This window comes from Danio rerio, chromosome 18, assembly GCF_052040795.2.
Source record: "Danio rerio strain M-AB ecotype USA chromosome 18, GRCz13ab, whole genome shotgun sequence".
NCBI lineage: Eukaryota > Metazoa > Chordata > Actinopteri > Cypriniformes > Danionidae > Danio > Danio rerio.
This window is the reverse complement of record NC_141038.1, coordinates 39,175,393-39,195,824: the sequence shown is the minus strand read 5'-3', so window position 1 is coordinate 39,195,824 and position 20,432 is coordinate 39,175,393. Positions and strand designations below refer to the sequence as shown.

At 37.4% G+C, this 20,432-nt stretch overlaps 2 protein-coding genes across 8 annotated transcripts in view; one reads left to right on the top strand and one right to left on the bottom strand.

Annotated features, from left to right (window-relative positions):
• clasrp (CLK4-associating serine/arginine rich protein) overlaps positions 1–20,432 on the bottom strand; it is a 777,720-nt gene that overhangs the window by 501,139 nt on the left and 256,149 nt on the right. The gene's annotated exons all lie outside the window — the stretch shown is intronic.
• Positions 1–20,432, top strand: part of b3gat1a (beta-1,3-glucuronyltransferase 1 (glucuronosyltransferase P) a) — a 192,664-nt gene that overhangs the window by 168,832 nt on the left and 3,400 nt on the right. For all 7 annotated transcript variants that reach the window (XM_087291990.1, XM_087291987.1, XM_087291988.1 and 4 more), the window contains 1 exon segment: positions 14,003–14,299. In XM_087291990.1, the coding sequence (XP_087148116.1) occupies positions 14,003–14,299 (297 nt within the window).

The window sequence follows — 20,432 nt, the reverse complement described above, 5'->3', positions numbered from 1 at the left end:
TTAAGACAGGCATGACAGTTGTCTCTATCAGAAAGGAAGCATAAATAGTGTATTGTAACAGTAATGGGTGGTGGTTAAATGACTGCACTTGTAAGAAGTCTAACTCCACTGATTTAATAATAAGCTTTGTTTGAGCGCTTTAAATGCATGATCATTTTATTTTAACTATTATTTTCCCATTTCTCTCCTACTGCAAATTATCCTCAAAGAATTTGTCTATAGACATTTCTGTTTTAAAGAGACAGCTCATTCAAAACTGAACATACTGTTGTTTATTAGCATTTTTGAAAGATATTATAAAGAAATTGTCTATTGACTCGTTTCCACTGACTGGTACAGTACGGTACGGTTCGGGTTGGTACGGGTCACCTTTATCAGGCTTGCATTTCCATTACCAAGGGTACCCTTTTGATGGGCGTGGTGTATGACAGAAAGTTTCAGTCGACGTAATTTTCGCTCGAGAAAATGTCTACAGTAAAGCCGTACAGGTCGTTTACGTATCATTTGAGAAGCACTTCTCACAAAACAAATGCTTTATACGCATAAATACTTCTGTATAAATGTTCATCTTTAACTTTTCTATGAATATGATTTGATTATAACTGCAGATCAATGACAATGCGAAATAGCCTACTGTAACATCTGTAATTATATTAAATAAATAAATGCAACATATATGAGCACATACAGACCCTTACAGTCTCCGATATGTTACCAACTACAGAAGAACTACACATAGCATATATTTAGTGCTTATTTAGTTACAAAAACTACACAAAATATAGCCTACAGTCAGTGAAAACCTCTTATCTGTGTTTGTAATCTTCAGCAGCACATGTAGCCTCTGTTAGAGAGTCATTCCATCATTCTAAGTTCCTATTAGTCCAAAAGGTGATGATAATAATAGTTAAACATAGCAGTTTGTTTACGTTTGCTAAAAAAATAATGTATTCCTTTTTTCCGGCTTCTCCTTTCAAGACCATCAAGCGCACGTTATTATCATCAGCTCAAGAAGTTTGTTATTTCAGATACAGACGAGCAGCGAGCGCAGGCAAGAAAGCGAAACCGTTCGCGCTGCAGACTGGCTCGTAATAAATCTGCTCTTCTTTGGCATTGTGGCTGTTTATCAAGACGACGACAAGAAGTGTTTCAGCCCGTGTCAACCATGGCTTTTATTATATGTATATGTATTTACGCTGTAAAAGATCTCTCGGCTGTGTATTTTAAACATGGCGGCTCTTTTGTTTTCATTCTGGCTTGTTGCGTAAGCGAATAACGTATCTCTGTAAACCAATAGCGTTCAGTTGCGCGTCTAGCTCCGCCTTTTGGTACCCTTTCTCGTGTGTGGTACCCTGTCGAAAGGGTGCCGAAAACGTGGTATGGTTTGGTTCGGTTCGGTATGCTTTTTGACAGTGGAAACGGCCATAAAAGTGTACCGAACCGTACCGTACCGTACCACTTAGTGGAAACGGGCCATATGTGTCTACTGCCTTTGTATTGAATGTCAATGGGACTCAAAACCAGGGTGCTAATTACAGGGGGAGTTTGACCGCTCTAATTATTGCTTGGACCTATGCTGAAGGACATAAAAAAGTAGATGTGTTGGAGGGTGTGCATGTCTAAAATAATAATAATAATTTAATATAAATTTGACACCCATAATTGTTCACACCATTATCAAATGCCAATGCATAATCACGCCCAGCAGGGATGCTGGAAAATGTTCTGTTGGTGGTCTGAAACAGATGTAGCCAACTTATAGGCACTTTAAAAGACAATGTTTCTTGTAAATTGTGTTTGTATCTTACATAAATTAAACTATAGTTTGTATTGTAATCGACACCTATGGCTTGCACATGGAAGTTATACAATAAACAGTTTTTTTTATGATCATCTATTTATCATTGCACACATGCAAACTTGTCCTCATTCTTCAAAATTCACAATTTTAAATCAAAATCAGGTCATCTTTGATAATTGTTTGTTAAAATTGCTCATCACAGGTTACTGTATGTCAGAATCCAATCATTATTCATTGAAAACACTGAAAATACGACTGCTATACGATGGCTGCTATTTCAAATCTCACACAATCATTTTGGTTGGTGAACAGATTAAATACGATTCAGTTTGATTTTGTTTGGAGAACAGATTTAATTACAGTAAATCAAAACTCTAAACATTGCACTGGCTTTCATCACACAACTTGAAGCAACAGGCGGAAAGCAAACCATTTTATAAATGATGACAGAATTTGTCATGTTTAGGTTATTATTACTGGAGTCTTGTAATGTTGCAGACAGGTAAATACCTGTCAGAGCCTTCATAGGTTTCTGAATCACTTCTGTCACATCAAACTGCTTCAAAGTTTTCTCATGAAAACTCCTCCAAATCCCCTGAAATTTTAAGAAGCTGCTCTGAAAGAGAGTCGTTGATGGTGGGTGGTGAAAAATGATCGGGCACATAATTCTGAAACACTGGCAACAAAAGACTCAAGACTATAATTAGGGTTGAACAAAAGCTGCCGTTTCTGTTGATATATGTGGGTTGTACATTTTAGAAATTAAAATTCATGCTTAATATACTTACATAGGATGGTGCTTTGCATAGACACTGTTTGGCTGTTAATTCAGCCCTGGCCTGTTGTAGAATGCATACGATATCATATTAAATGTGCTATATACTGCATTGATTCAATAAGTTAAATTGTTCTCTGATTTTTACATAGTAGGTATGTGGCTTTGGTAAGTTTAAATTTTCCAGAAATGGTTTTATATGCACATTTGTTATGTAGAGTGGGCCATTTATATGGATACACCTTAATAAAATGGAAATGGTTGGTGATTTTAACTTCCTGTTTGTGACACATTAGTATGTGTGAGGGGGCAAACTTTTCAAGATTGGTGGTGACCATGGTGGCCATTTTGAAGTCGGCCATCTTGGATCCAATTTTTTCTTTTTTTTAATAAAAGGAGGGTAGTTTGACACATCAAACTTATTGGTGAATTTCACAAGAAAAACAATGGGGTGCTTGATTTTAACATAACTTTATTCTTTTATGAGTTATTTACAAGTTTCTGACTACTTATAAAATGTGTTCAATGTGCTGCCCATTGTGTTTGATTGTCAATGCAACCCTCTTCTCCCTCTCTTCACACACTGATAGCAACACCGCAGGAGAAATGCCAGCACATGCTTCCAGTATCCGTAGTTTCAGGTGCAGCACATCTTGTATCCTCACACCATGTACATAAAATACCCATAGAATCAGAAAGTCCTTATTGACCATATTTGGAATGGCATGAATATTAATGTGCTGCACTCTGACACAACTCTCAGTGTTTTCTCTCTCTCTCACACAGACACACAGCATGATGTACTCTGAAATGAACATCTTAATTTATTAAATTGTATTATAACAAAGAAAGTAGATACCCCATTCAATCGTTTTAACTTAAGTGGTGGAGAGGTTTATTTTAGTATTGAGTGAATGATCTAACGTAAACTATCAGAAAGAGTAAAATAAAACAAAATTTTGGCTAATTTATAAATAAACTTGACAAAAGATAGCGACAAAGATGTTTTGTGTTGTATTTTGAAGCTATAATGTAAATGTAAACACAGCCAGGATTTATTATCAATCTCTGCTATAAACAGATGATGTTCAATAAAGAGTATGGCTGTTCTTTCACTCTAGAGAAATTGCAGTATTTGCAGAGTGAGATGGTTTATTGCGCATTAAACACAATGTGATTGTTAACTCAAATTACAAACGTCTTTGGCAAATTTTATAATAAACACAATAAATTAACTAAAGATACAATTAAACATACCTTATGTCTCTTCGGGTGGCACTGAATAAATTTTACATCAGTATATCCAGCATTTTGCTTTCTGATAATAGCTGTGGAGGTATACCCTTGGTAAATCCAGATTTTCTTTTTAAGGCACCTTTAATGTACAATATGATTTATCATGCTTATTAATCATTGTCGATCTGTAGAGCCATTCATTTTCCTTCGGCTTAGTCCCTTTATTCATCAGGGTTGCCACAATGGAATGAACTGCCAACTTATCCAGCGTATGTCTTACAAAGTGGACGCCCTTCCTGCAAACCATACTGGGAATACATTTTATTTGTGTTTGAAATTTTTCATTTACATGAGACTCTCGGTTCTTAGCTCAAGATTTTTTTTTTGTTAACTTAATCGTGTGTCTTTGTTTGACGCACATCTTAATTTTTAAACAGATTAGTTTCAGATCCAACTATAATTGGTGGATCCCCTACAGAACCTTCACAGATCCCCTGTGGTCTGTGGACTCTTGAAAATTCCTTGTTCTAAATAATAAATCCTCTAAAATGCATCATAGTTTCTCATTTAAATTTAATGTATTTAAATAGCAATCTTCCTGACTAACATAAACTCGATTCAACCCCACTCTCAGCTTTTGTTTTTTCAATCTAACTTGAAAGAACCAAAGTTTTATATGGCCTAAAAATCAGTGATCCAGAATAAGAAAATATCAAACAGAAGAGCCTGTAATGCGTTTTACATTTGGAAACGAAGATATAGTAACAGCTCATGAATTATGCATTTGGCCTTGTTTAAAACAACCATGCCTGCCAGGGTGTATTAATTATTAAGCTCTTATTAAAAATGCTTACGCAGGCACTCTCAACGACAGGGTTTATTTACAGATGCTCTGTATTTTTACCCTCGTTCTCTTGGCTTTCTTTTACAGTGTTGACTCCGCTGTAAGTACTCTGAGCTCAAGGGACACAAGCCACTTTCCCCGGCTCTCCTCTGTGACTACTTTGACTCGACAGAATCATTTCAACATGTCTTATTCTGCATAATGGGTCATCTGTGTGTATGGCTACAATGGTGATAAGACGAAATTCTACATTACAAAAATAAGACAAGTAATAAAATAATACAGCATAAACCAAAAGTAAAACAGTTTAAATGGCATAGTCTGTGAAGTGCTGCGATTGGCTGATTTTTCAGCCATAATGTCTACCTCTGATGTTTGCAAACAAATAATCAAGTATCTGCTGATGAAAAGCTTGGACTGTGCAGAGGGCTTTTCAGTCTGATTTATCTTAAGTATTGAGGTGCTAGGTCAAGATCCCGAAGCTGCAGTCACACTAGAGTTTGAGTATGCGAAATTCAACTGTCTACTGGTGTAAAAAAAGGTGGGAATAAAGTAAAAGGTGCATCCCAAATCTCATTCTTATGCACTATTCTATTCCATTGTTTAGTATAAATAGTGTACTGCATTCTGAAAACTCTAAAAAGACTAAGTGCACTTTAAATACCTGTTTGCTGGCCTCACGCATCTGTCAGTCAGCCAGTCACTCAGTCAGCACGTAACCTTAAAGGGTCAAACAAATGACGCACAGCACCAATAGGGTTACAGAAAAGTATGCTCTGTTATAATATACTTACCTTTTAATACGTTTTGGTATTTAAAAAAAAAACACGTTTTGAATGTTTTGAATAAAAAGCTGTAATGGTGCCGTGGCGGGATCAATTTTGGGGTGGCGCCCCGCTGTGGAACAATGAATGTAGTGAAACCATGATATATATAAAGTAAAACATTAGAATAAAGAAATGTATTAAAACATTAATAAAGAAACAAAACCTTACTTGTAAAATTAGGGCTGTTTTTCTTAAAATAATATGTAAAATAAAATTTTCAAACAAATAAAACAGATATTCAACACCCTATTTGTAAAAACCCTGTTTGATATTTACATGCACAGGTTGTATGTTGAGAGTAAAATACATACAGCATAAGTATTATGCAGAATAAAAGTTTGTCCATTGCTACCCTCAATATAGGTTCTCTCAATTTCTTCAGTTCATGAATTCAGCATGAAAGACTTTAAATGAGAGGCAAAAGGCAGAAAACAGCCGTTCAATATGCTAAACTAGGGCAGTCTAGCTTCAGCAGCTCTCCCCAATGACAGCTAGTTTAGAAAAGATTAATGTCATCCCAATTCTGTAACGCACATGCATCCTTTTCAACAATTTACGATTCCAAGTGTCATTGTTTCTGCCAACAGGTACAGAAAACATACCTCTCTTTCTTTAATGAAAAATGACAGTGGCGCAATATAATATTAGTCGCTCAGGAAGTAATCAGATTGGGCCGGGACTGTTTGCTTTAAGCATGAAATGGAGGAGAAGGGTCAAAGCCAATTACTCAACCTAGATTTGGATCAATGCGAACAGCCTTTAACAGTTCAGTCAGCGAAACCACCCTTTACATTTAGCGGAGTCCTAATCAATTCATCTATTTATTTTTACAGACACATAGCAGGCCTAAATGAGAAAGAGACACAGTGTTCCTTTCCATCTACAGTGCTTTTGTAGCTCTTTGTAAAAGCTTCCCTTGGATACAGTAGGCGATGCATTATGGGAATAAAGACAACTGCTTCGCTGGCCCGCTCTAGCCTTCACTATTCATTAAGCAGTTTCCTTTTATGATGTCGACCACTTGCACTGGGCGGCACACAAAGCATTTGGATGTAGGAGTATAGGGAGCGTTTGAAGCAGGAAGATTAAAGGAGGATCTGTCTCTCTTTCTCTCTCTCACTTGTTCTCTGTCTGTCAGTGTCTTGTTTTCGATCTCATGACCTGCTCAGGATGAGTTGTGCTGTTCAGATGTGTTTGTTTGTATGTTTGATACAAAACATGATCTGTAGTGCTGAGGTGTCTAATCATGGACTGTACCTGTGAGTGCACTATATACAGCAGGAGAGCTGACGTGGAAATGATCAAAGTTTGTTTGGACATGCATGTTTGTACAGAAGGGACAAAAGATCCAAGGGGTGTACAAGATTATTTTGATTTTAATCATTATTTTTTTCCTTTAGTCCCTTATTTATCAGGCATCGCCACAATGGAATGAACCGCCAACTATTCCGGCATATGTTTTATGCAGTGGATGGCCTTCCAGCTTCAACCCAGTATTGGGAAACACCCATACACTCTCGCATTCACACACACACATACACTGCAGCCAATTTAGTTCATACAATTCACCTATACCACATGTCTTTGGACTGTGGGGGAAACCGGAGAGCACCCGGAGAAAACCCACACAAACACAGGGAGAACATGCAAACTCCACACAGAAATGTCAACTGGCCCAGCTGGGACTCGAACCAGCAACCTTTTTGCGACAGTGCTAACCACTGAGCCACCGTGCTGCCCCTTTTGATTTCATTTTAGTCAAAAAAACAATAAATAGATATGAAATTCACCATTGCAAATTCTTAAACAACTGTGCCTTTATGTGATGTGATTCTTTTTCATATTTGTACCTTTCATACATGCGATCTATGACATGAAAAAATTTACATTTCAGCTATTTTAATAATTATGGTAACTGATTAACACTCACTTTGACGTTTCAATGAGTTATAATTAGAGAAAACGTGTGAAATACAGTATTATTAGCATTTAAAAACATCAGTTTCTGTTTTAAACATTTCCTCTTTACTTTAAAAAATTGCAGGTATTTATTTAATTAACATGTTTTGTCACATTCCCTAGCAATCCAACCTGTGCAGATCGCTGGTAAAGACACAGTATTGCATAAAACTACAAATACGCAATTAAATGGACTACAAGATCAGGTCATGCACCACTCACACATCTTGTCTAGATCCCCATGATTGCAGACAGACACAGCAGAAGCCACTCATGAACTGATTACTAGGACTATTTATACAGCACACACACACACACATTTCAAGGCTCTTTCAAGGAGTCTTTTTCAAGGAGTCTTTTGTTATCTGTTTCTGTGACAACAACGCGTTTTCCTTGCCTTGTCTTGCCGGTTTTGACCCTTGCTTTGTTTTGTTTGTTTTATTGTTTATCCCTGTCTGCTGCCTGCCTTCTGACCACACACCTGTTATTTTGACTACCAATCTGGATTTGCCCGTACATCGGTTTGCTTCAGTGTTGATCATTGCTTGCCTGACCATTCTGCTAAATAAACCTGCGTTTGGATCCACACCCCTGTTGTCACTTAACGTTACACATGTAGCCTAATATATGAAAATGTTGATCATTCATTAATTTTTTTTTCAACTTGGTCTCTTTATTAGTCTCGGGTCGCCACAGCGGAATGAACCGCTAAATTATCCAGCATATGTTTTACGCAGTGGATGCCCTTTCTAGCTGCAACCCATCTCTGGGAAACATCCATACACACTTATTCACACTCATACACTATGGCGAATTTAGCCTACCCAATTCACCTGTACCGCATGTTTTTGGACTGTGGGGGAAACCGTAGCATGGTCGTTATTTTAATAATTGTCTTTTATCAGTAAACAAACCTTAGTTAATGAAAAAGTGTAAACTATTTTTACAGTCTTGGTGCAAATGTCTGTGCAGCACCAATTCCTAAATGTTAGACTAGCTTCTATAGGTGTAGACATATTCTTTCTGACAGAAATTCTGATTATTCTGTTGATTTGTCCTACCTTGTCAGTTTGTCCCATTCAAAAAATAGGTAGCACGTTTTGATAACACAATATGCTACGCATCAGAGTTTGCTACTAGTGTAAATTTCAATCTTGAGTAGTGTAATATGAAGCTGTAATATCCTACTACAACAACCTAATCCCTAACCCCAACCCCAGAACCATTCAAATACAGTGTTGATAGCATATTCTGATGGGTAGGATAAAATGTCAGGAAACCAGGTCTAATATAGTGAATCAAATGTGTGGGGGGGCAAAAAAAAGGATTTTGATCAGTATTTTTGTCTTATATTAAAAAGTTTTTTCTGTCATTGAAAGCTCAGCAGCTCCTACTCCAGATTTTAGTGCCATTTGCTGCTCTTGAGATTTTTATCATTATAAATATGTTGCTCTACTTTATATTTTTTGAGTAAATCGTGGTTCAATTAAAATTCCAACAAAACAAAACATATTTTTTGATACTTTTATTCATCAAGGACACATTAAATTGATCAAAACAGTTTAGACATGTTTTGAAAAGATCTCATCTAATGAACTGCCAACTTATTCAACATGATTACGCAGTGGATGCCATTCCAGCTGCAGTGCATAAAGTTGTCTACACCAATGGTTTCAAGCTCAAATCCTGGAGAGCCACAGCTCTGCAGAGTTTACCTCCAACCAGCTCCAACTCACACCTGCTTAATAGTCTCTAGTAGCCTTGAACACCTGGATCAGCTGTGTTTGAATAGGGTTGGAGCAAAACTGTTCAGAGCCACGGCCTTCCAGTAATCGAGTTTTAGACCTACAGTATAGTCTACACACCAATAATAAGAACTTTTATTGAAGATTAAAGGTACAATATGTAAGATGGTTTTATTAAAATATTCAAAAACCACTAGAACCATGTTATACAGTATATTTTGCAGACTTATGTGCATACCTTATCCCAAATGTTTTTTAGAAATTAGCTATTTTTATCTGGTAACACGGACCGTGTCACCATGTTAATCACATCATACTATGTGTAGAAACGAGACAAAGATGCCTTAATATGGTATACATTTTTTAAACTGCACAGAGCAACATTAGAAAAACCTTAAAATGCAGTAAGTATGATAAAACAGCTTTGCTTTATGTCCACATGATCATGACTGGAAGACCTGGAAGGCATGATGAGGCATAAAAAAAGTTCTGCTGCTTGCATATCACATCACACTCTTCTCTCATCCTCAGTTGTTCCAGGGGTGTCATTTTGCTTTGACAGCTTACAGCTTTACTCTGCTGCATACTAACATACTATGCTTTGAATACTTTAGCTCATCCATTAACATGGAAGAGTCACATAAGATGTAATAAAGATAGCAACTCCCATGATTTCGCACTCAATCATGCCCTCATCAAACTACAGCTTTGTTTTAAAGACATGCCCTCTATCCGTGTTCCCTTAAGTTGAGTAATAATTTTATCCTAACTGAGCATCATATGAAAAAATTAGAATGATTAATGATGTCTGCTTAACAGAGTTAAGCTATAGCGTCGCTACAAGTAGTGACGCTACTAGCGCAACAACATTTCTCAGTAGCATGGCAGTAGCGTCCACACAAGCTACATTTAACCATTGTAGATTAATAGTGACGGCGCTGACATTAACGGAGATGTGAGACCAGTGTCTAGCCAATGAAAGTAAATCCATATGATGGCGAGAATGACGATTTCTTCTTCCTGTTTTACGGTGGTCGACAACAAACTTTTTGATGGGTTACTACCACCTCTCGCACTGGTGGGTGACGTCGCTGATCAATTAGGCTAACACTAGAAACTAGCTTGAAAGGCTAACAAAAGAAACTAGGAAAGATGACTAAGGAAGAGGAGTTATTTCTAAAGCAGGATTACGCGTGACCATACCTTGAGAAGTACATGTTAAGATGCAAGAACTTTAATTGTGATGCTGTCCTTTTGTTATAGCTTGTTTGAATATTTTTTAAATGTTGTTTGTTAGTTCAGTTGGTTTTAAATTAACTTATAGTTTGTCCTGCAAATGTGCCTAAGTGTATCCATATAGGCAGGGCTACACAAAATACATTAGTAACTTTTTGTCAGGTAGCTTATAGGTTACCTTGTTACATTTCCCAGGGGGTAGCTTTTTGTAGTTAAGCTATATTTTAAGTAGAGTAGCTAATAGCTTGAGAGGGGTCTGGCTGCAGACCTGGTGCAGTGCAATTTGGGCTGCATCCAATGCTTTTTAATGGGCTCACCTAACCCCACACCTAAAGGCTGATTTATACTTCTGCGTCAAACGCCGGCGTATGCTACGCCGCTGATGCATAGCCCTTCGCCGTGGCCATCACCGTCACTGACGTGCACCTCTCAAAAAATGTAACTACACGTCGCAACGACGCGTACCGTAAGCTCTGTGATTGGTCGGCTTGGTAGCGCTGACGAGTCTGGGCAGGACCGTGAGCCGCGCGAATGGCGCGAGCGATTGTTTACAAGTGTGGAGTCCCGTGAAGGAGCTCCGGATGGAAAGTTTTGTTTTGCGTTTACCTCATAGTTAAAGTTGTTGCACGTCCGCCGGTTCCTGCCTCAAAATGAGCGAGTTTGAGCCACTTGTACATCCCGGAAGTGTTCAGGAAAAGCAAAAAAGCAGAGAAGAAACTCGACACAGAGGAACATTTACACCTCACTGCCTACTAGCGTTGCGGAAGTGTTAATGCAGACCGACAGAGACAGCGCGCAGAAGTATAAATGCACAACCACGCGCGTTGCCTGCACCGTGGGTTACGCCGGTCACTTGACGCAGAAGTATAAATCAGGCTTAACCCTCCACGTCACAGTGATGTCACTTGCTCCATTTGAGTCCATTGTGTCTGACATTGCATCGCTGAGTGATCCAATCTCAGCTTGCATCATAAAGGCTGCATCCAGAAACTATTGAATAGCTTAGCTCACTACATTTCTCAAGTAGCTTGCCCTACACTGCTGCTTAATATCTGCAAATGTTTAATTTGACATTTTAGTTAGTCTTGAAATGTATTTGTAAAGTTGCTTAGAGTCTAAAGGCTGATTTATACTTCTGCGTCAAACGCCGGCGTCTGCTACGCCGCTGACGCATAGCCCTTCGCCGTGGCCGTCGCCGTCACTGACGTGCACCTCTCAAAAATTGTAACTACACGTCGCAATGACGCGTAGCGTAAGCTCTGTGATTGGTCGGCTTGGTAGCGCTGACGAGTCTGGGTGGGACCGAGAGCCGTGCGAATGGCGCGAGCGATTGTTTTAAGTGTGGAGTCCCGTGAAGGAGCTCCGGATGTAAAGTTTTGTTTTGTGTTTACCTCATAGTTAAAGTTGTTGCACGTCCTCCGGTTCCTGCCTCAAAATGAGCGAGTTTAAGCCACTTGTACATCCCGGAAGTGTTCAGGAAAAGCAAAACAACAGCGACGAAATTCGACACAGAGGAACATTAACACCTCACTGCCCACTAGCATTTCGGAAGTGTTAATGCAGACCGACAGAGACAGCGCGCAGAAGTATAAATGCACAGTCACACGCGTTGCCTGCGCCGTGGGTTACGCCGGTCCCTTGACGCAGAAGTATAAATCAGGCTTAAGAATGAGCTTAGAATCTAAATAAGACCATCAAAATGTTTTTTTTTTTTTTTTCTGACTGGTTTTCCACCAGTTCAGACTTTAAGCAAACAGTCTTGGCATGAAAATCCTTTTTTTTTTTTTCATTCTAAATATCTCTACGAGAACTGCCCACAACTAAAGTTTTTCCTTGTCTACTAGCAGTCTTTGATTTAAGTCATTAAAAGACTAATTGCACACTTATGATAATGATTTAATTAATGATATGCTGCTGGGACAAAATGGTTTGAGTGCAAGGGGTGAGAAATAATAACATAGTAACATTTCTCAACACTACAGGGAGTTTGTGTGTGTGTTGGAAAAACAGCAAGGAGACTGCCTGAACTTTTTAATAATTTATCGGTAAACACAAAGTGTAACATCAGATCTGTTGAAATGTGCAGTGGTAGGCAGGTAATGCAGTCAGTTTGTGGCCAAGTGCTAATAACAACTACTGCAGCAGGCCTACTGTACTTAGAGCCTACCTTTTAAATAGTAAAGGCGCCATATAATAAAAATCTGGGTATACCTATCCATAGCTGAGTTCAGTATATGGAAATACACTCAAACACCATCTATTCTCACATAAATCTAGTGAGTGTAACACCCTGGTAAAAACACAGCTATCACAACAAAACACAAACTGTTTTGTTGCATGTGTATTAATAAACATGTCCTCAATATTTGTATGTACTTTAGGTTGGGGGTTCCCAAACTTTTTAGCCCGCAACCCCCAAAATAATAACGAAAGTGAGTCGCGACCCCCAATATCCTCTTAGGTGGTAAAATATATGCAAACATGGCTCACACACATCAATAAGCCCAAGTCTAATATTTGTTTAGTTTTTGAGAACATCACTTGGAGATCATCCTCCATGTTCAATCATGGCCTGTATATAAATTTATGCGAGTACCGTAAAGACGTCAGAAAGTTTACCTTGGTGCCATGAAATCGTCTGCTGCATCTGACCCTATTGCTGTATCTTTTATCTAACGTTACGAGACTCCAGGTGTTGCAAACAGTTGGGAAAATTTTTTATAACTATTAAATACTATTTTTATCTTTTGTAGTATATGGACATATATAGTATGCTCATTATAATAGTTTCATAAAATGAATTTGAATTTTGGAAATCACCAAGCAACCCCTGCTCATTATCCTCCAACCCCCACTTTGGAAACCACTGCTTTAGATCACACTCTCAATCTAGACCTGCATGAGCAGCCAAGTACTCACAAAAATTCACAAGGATATACGGATTAAAATTGTATTCAGTGCCACCTCGAAGAAACATAAGGTCTTTTTAATTGAATAGTTTATTGATTTGTCATGCATATTGTCAAATTTTGACAATTATTGTAAATCTTTTGTTCGGAATGTGACAACAAACATGTAGACTGCTTAAGGGTTTTATGCACTGTGTCATATCACTCAGATATTGTCTGACTGTTTTATATTTTATACACTTTATGAAACACATCTGTTTGTGCAGAAGTTGACATCAATTACTGGGTGTGTTTTCATGTCAAAGCTTTAAATATATCTAAGCCATTCCCTTTCGGCATTATGTCATTATAGTTTAGTGTATAATTAAGCATATATTTCAACCACAACAACAACTTACCTATTCTACACGCCTGATATGTACAGTAGAAGTCAGAGAACATTTTAACTTGGATTAATGCACTAAATGGTACTTTTAACAGAATCAGTGTTGATAACCGGAGTTTGCAGACACATTTTTGGCATCTTTGATCCATGTGCCTTAATAATTGAAACGTGGATCAAACAAGGACACTTTTGTCACTAACTGTGTATCTTTGCAACTTCCCCAATAACGAAAAAGAAACTGTTAAAAATAGATAATAATAAAAATACCTTTTCTTTTTTCTGCAGATGCGGTCCACTCGTAAAGTATCGGTGTGGCCAGTTGCGTTTGTTGGAGGTTTGCGGTACGAGTCCCCAAAGGTCAATGCAGCAGGAAAAGTATACGGCTGGAAAACAGTATTCGACCCTCACCGTCCCTTTGCCATCGATATGGCAGGGTTTGCCATCAACCTGAGGCTTATTCTGTTTAAGCCTCAGGCCTATTTCAAGTTACGAGGGGTTAAGGGAGGCTACCAGGAGAGCAGCCTGCTCAGAGAGCTGGTCACACTCAATGACCTGGAACCCAAAGCCGCCAACTGCACTAAGGTAAGGAAACTTTGCTTCTCGCAAGGCTCTCTGGAATGCTTGATTCTGATTGGTCAGCAACATATTCCAAGGTGTCCTATTCCTCAATAAAAAATGATTAAATTATGCAAGGTTTAAACAGAGTTTACTTGGACGGGCCGCCCAGGTATATATATATATATATATATATAAATAAGAGGTCGCGTTAACCGAATATTTTCCGTCATTGACAGATTTTTTTCAGCAGTGACAGAAAAATCTGAAGGTGATCTGTCATTTTGACGGATTATGCTGAGGGTGATCTTTTGTAATTTGTAGCTTATTGTAATTTCCACTCTTGTCCCGCTGATGGCGATTATACTTGTTTTGTCTCCTCTTTGTCACTGCTGCGTACAGTTGCAAAAATGTCACAGCAGCTGACTGTGAGAAGTTTCTTTAAACGGCCAAATAGATGTGATATGTTTAGATGGCTGTTATGAGCCAATGCAGCGGCAGCAAGGAGGTCAGGTGCTTTGGAGTGCGTTGTGAGCATATAAAGCATATATATATATATATATATATATATATATATATATATATATATATATATATATATATATATATATATATATATGCATCTAAATAGGCTGCAAAATATCTGTACCTGTTTTTTTCTGATTTGCTGTATTTATTTGATGAATTTGATTAAAGCAATATATTAAATAATTTATACACCTAAAATGCTTTAGCAATACTGTACAAAATGTTATGCCAATAAAGCAGCCTGAACTTGAATGCGAGATAGAGAAAAGCAGATTTTACCTGTCATTGAGTGCACGTGGCTCTGGAATAGCATTATAGGTGGATTTCTTTTTTTTCTCCCCCCAAGTCTTTTTTAACATTAACTCATTGAAAAATTGTTTATAACAGTTTCTTAATAAATAAAAGTATTCTTTAAAATCAAATAATTTTTTGTTTGTCGCATATAGTTGACTGTGCTGTGGGTATAAGACGTGTTTCAATCCGGCTACCACTGCAAGTATATTTTAAACCAGTGGGAAGCATTGGGTTTTTCTTGGATGGAGGTTGTATGCTGATCATTATTTTTACTACTTTAAACAAGCACTTTTTTGCATTATTTTTGTAATGTTGTCAAGTAAATCATTATCTTATTTAAAAAGGCTAACATTAAAAGTACTTTAATAAATAACCAGTGCTTGAGCATCACTTGGGGTCTGAATTACGTATAAGAATTATAAGGTGGCACCACCATACAATTTTGTACAAGCTCTGCCTTTTGACAAACATCAGGCAGGAAGTCACAGTGACACTGCCTGATGTTGGTCAAATGGCAGAGCTGGTACAAAATTTGATAGTGGTGCCACCTTATGTTTCTCTATGCAGGAAATAATGCATTAAATAATGACTATGAGATGCTCTATAACAATACTAGCGTTCTTTTCTCATTCAGCACAAATTAAAATCAGTGCTCTATTGTCATGTATTGTTTGCTTGATGTTAATTGCTTTATATCAGTTTGTTTTTGTAATTTAAGTCCCAGCGCATGACAGATGATAAAACAAAATATATTTACTAACCTGTTTATTTTACACAAAACAATAACTCAGATTAATGAATGATACCCAGTGCTTTTTTACACTTCTTCAGTATTTGTAACAATATGACGCTGAGTAAACACTGAGCTACATGGAGCCAGGATTCTCTCTTCCTAAAAAAAAAATTAAATAAATAAATACAAGAACAACTGTTAAAAAGGCTCTACTATTCTCTCACTATTTAATGACAGTCTCTCTCCCAGCTATTGTATGTAGATCTGGCTATTAGATGTTTTAACTGATGATTTGTGAATGAACTGACTAATTGGTGTTTTAATTAATGATTTGTGAAGGGACTCACTAATTAATGTTTTAAATGGCATTATTGAGCTCAAGGACCTCACTTAAGAAAAAACAAAGATTTAAAGACCAAACAAATCCAATTCCTCGATTATGATTAATGAACCAGCGATGCATGTGGCTATATTAACCACTATATACCCATTTGGAGTAAACAACTTGCGCATAAACTGATCGCCACAACTAGATTTTCGCCAATTTCTCACCACATGTAAACACATCAAATAGAAAGATCTGTCTTGAAACTACTGGGCATACAGGCTGATGAGTCCTATATAATCTGTTTTAACTACATGCTGCAGACGATTGGCTGCTTTAGCGGCCAATGAGCTTGTTCCAAAACATTTAAACACCTCAATGTTGCTTGCATTAGTAATCTGCAGGGCATTTTCGGACACACTCCTCCACCGTAGGTCTACCTGTGCGTAGATCTGTTGGGAGTTACATGAATGTCATGTTTGCAGCAGCAGTAAATAATCTGCCAGCAGTAGTCTTGGTACTTTCTCTGCACCAACAATCAAAGCAGCAGCAGCATACAGCAGATCTATCAATCAACATCAACATTACCATATGACATCTCACCACAGAGTAGTGTAGTCACTATACTTGAATTTCTAATTCTGGAATTTCTAACTCTGGTATGATACCTTGAAAAATAGTGATATTCAATACCATTTTCCATACTGCGAGGAACCTCACTACTCTGTGGTGAGATGTCATATGGTAATGTTGATGTTGATTGTTAGATCTGCTGTATGCTGCTGTCGTTTTTTTAAAACATGCTTCGAAGCCTCCCTTTGCATTTTTCCATATGAATGAGGTATATTTTACATCAACAAAACATCTTGTGGTATTGCACTAGTTTGAAAAAATCTTAGTGCCTGTAACATTCAAATTGCAAAAAAAAAAAAAAAATTAAGTTATATAATATACTAGGCCTATGTCAGGCTTTAAGTACAAATACACCAATATAGCTAGTGAAAAAATTAGTAAACATGTCAAATCAGTGCAATCTTATGTAGTCTTCTTATTTTCTGATTAAAACAAAAAGGATTTAGCAAAACCACACTACAGATAAGCTAACCACAGCAAAATAAAACATTAATATTTTTGACAACACTACGAATTGTCATGATGAAATCTGATTTCTTATTGAAGTGGCGTATAAAATTCAGTTTTTTTTTATTGATTATGACATAACAAATTAAATATTTTACCAGGAAATAAAGGGATAGTTTCCCCAGAAATAATAATTCTCTCATCATTTACTCACTCTTCACTTGTTCCACAATTGTCTGAATGTATTTCTTGTTTTGAGCACAAAGAAAGATATTTTAAAGAAAGCTGAAAACCTGTAACCATTGACTTACATGGTACTTGTTTTTCCAACTATGGCTCAGTGGTTTTCGGCATTTTCAAAATTACATCCTTTGGAAAAAAAAACTTGAGGTTGAGTAAATTTTTATTCAATATGCTCATTTATTACTGTTGTGTAATTACATTGCAGGCTCCTTGGTTTGCATGTAAACCATACTAGAGCTGTGCGTCACATTTGTTACTGTAACGAATGTTCTGACAAAGAGGATACATATGCAGTGCGTTTATTAAACAACTGATAAAAAACAGAGTTTTGGCAAAAACTGTAATATTCAAGTGCATAGGAAGTTTAGACAAAGTCTAAGACAGGCAGATAACGTTTAGCATCAGGATACAGTAGTCACGTGGTGCTGTGCGACGAGGCTTCGAAGCATGTTTTAAAAAAACGACACATCTCGCAGTGAAGCAGTGTACCGGAGCTTGATTCGTTTTGCCATCATCACGTGATCAGTGACTTCCGAAGCTTCCTTTTTGCCTATACCCACGTGACTGCTTAGAATTTTGGTTCAAAGGTTTAAACACTCTCATGGGTTAGTAAAGTGTATGGTGAGAGATTAGGCAACGAATACATACATTTCTACTGTTTCAAAGCACTGCACCGGTCCCACACACCAGTAATTAAACTAAAATACAACAGTAATTTATAGTAAAAATGTTTTGAACCATACTAAAGTGTATTAGCATATTTTTTTATAACTATCCTTAAAGAAAACCCCTGCATAACATAGTATAGTGTTTAATAGAGGCCAGCTGGCAAGTGCTACCGAAAGCATCATTCACATAGCCTCCTCCTTAGAGAATTCGCCTCCAATGCAGGAATCGCTGGTTCAATCCCCGCTTGAAATGAGTGCGTGGGAAATCTGTTTATTACTGTTGCTGTATTACTACATGAATAAGTTAGTCAGTTGTGAACATTTGACATTATTGCAGCACAGTGCTTTCCCACACTTTAACCAGCAGAGGTCCTTATCGAGCTCTGATTTGGAAAGCTTTGCGTAACAAAACTTTTTTCAATACAATTGAGTCGAGCACTTCACTGGTTCAGAAAACTTCATTTCACCATCACTAAGGTACAAGCTGAGATCGGGGCTGGCAGCAGAGAATCAATACAATAGCAGGCAAAGGTCTGGGCAGGCGGTGAAATGAGACAGGGTCAATAAACAGTCCAGGTTGGCAACGAGAGAACAATCAGAAGGCAAGGAATAACGCTCAGAAATGAATGCAGGGCAAAACAAAACTTTGCAATGAGACGCTAGTGAGAGCTGCTTATATGTGCGCGTGTGGATGAGGATCAGGTGCAGGGTAATCAGCGCCAGATACAGGAAATTCTGGGTGATGGAGTCTTTAGAAAGCCGGTGATAGGGACCTCTGCTGGTCAGTGAGGGGAATGGCTGTAATTATTGCAATATTTACTTACACACTTGATCATTTAAAGTTTTTTTTTTTTTTTTTCAGAAAAAACTGTTAATGACTGCAATTGTATACAAGTCTACTATATAATAAAAAGTTGGTCCAAGGTATAAACATCTTACTTTAAAAAAAACATCAAATTAAGTATAAAATAATCAACAGATTGGTTAACTATTTGACAAAATAATGGATAGATTAACTGGCGCAGTTGATTGTTAGCTGCATCCTTAAAACATGCTCAGTGTCTTTTTACCGCAAAGAAAGAAAAAAAAACAAAAAAAAAAAAAAACATCCATACAACTACACCTGCACATCTCTTCTTGTTTGTGGAAAAGCGTGAACTGCATTCCACAACTGAAACTCAACAGACAGACTATTAATCCAAGTGGGACTTTTAAACGCAACTAGCAGCCTAAGTGGAAGTTGGGCTTCCAGAACCCATCTCCACACAATTATAAATGATTCATGAGAGGCAATGAGCAGAACAATGCTGGTTTCTGAAAGACAGCAACAAGGCAAATGGAAAAGATGAGTCAGTCAGCTTCTGTTTCTTCCTCTGGACATTAACAACAATTTTCATTGAGGCAGATGATTATTTTCTGTACTGATAACTTCATCTTGATGTCATAAAGGGGTGAAGTGAAACAAACTGCACACTGTCTCTTTATCTCACTGCCATAACAAAAGGCACATCTAGACACATACATGTACTGTAGCTGGAGCCGATGTATATTTCAGCACTTGAGATCTGTACCGAGGGAAATGTTCTGCACCAGGCTAAATTTGGAGATATACTGTGGATTGTACATTGCTGCTGAGGAGGAACTTTATATCTGAGTGTTCCTGAGTCCTACTGTGTAGGAGGGAGGCTAACAGTATATGAGAGGAACGAGAGGGAGCTTACAGATAAATATAAAAGCCGACAGAGCAAAAACTTCTTCGGAAACAAGACTTAACTAAAAGAACAAATGTAACAGGTGGGTGAATGAAAAACTATTTCTAAATAAAGAAATGTTCCAATTTTTTTAATATAGTTTAAAATGTGATCTGCTGTGTTCATTTAGAATTTATATTAGAGCTGCATGATATTGAACAAATCTGACATGTTGCAATATTTAGTTTTTCTGCTATATATAGTGCGATATGAATATATTTTCAACACATGACTTGAATATCTCTATTTGGGAAGAATTAATACTTTTAGATTGATTGGGATGGTTCTGTATTCGAGTGATCATCTGCATAAAACATAATAAACAATCTGCAAGCATAGAGAAATACAATAAATAAAAAAGATACTACTGGAATAAACGTGTTTGATGGTTTTCTGAGGAGTCGAACCGTGTTCAGGTACAGTAGTGTAATAATCACAAGTAAAATAATAGTGGTACAACTGTACAGACACTACAATTTCTTATGCCAGAACGTTTTTAAAATCAAAAATTCATGCAAATGATAAATTCTAACTCAAC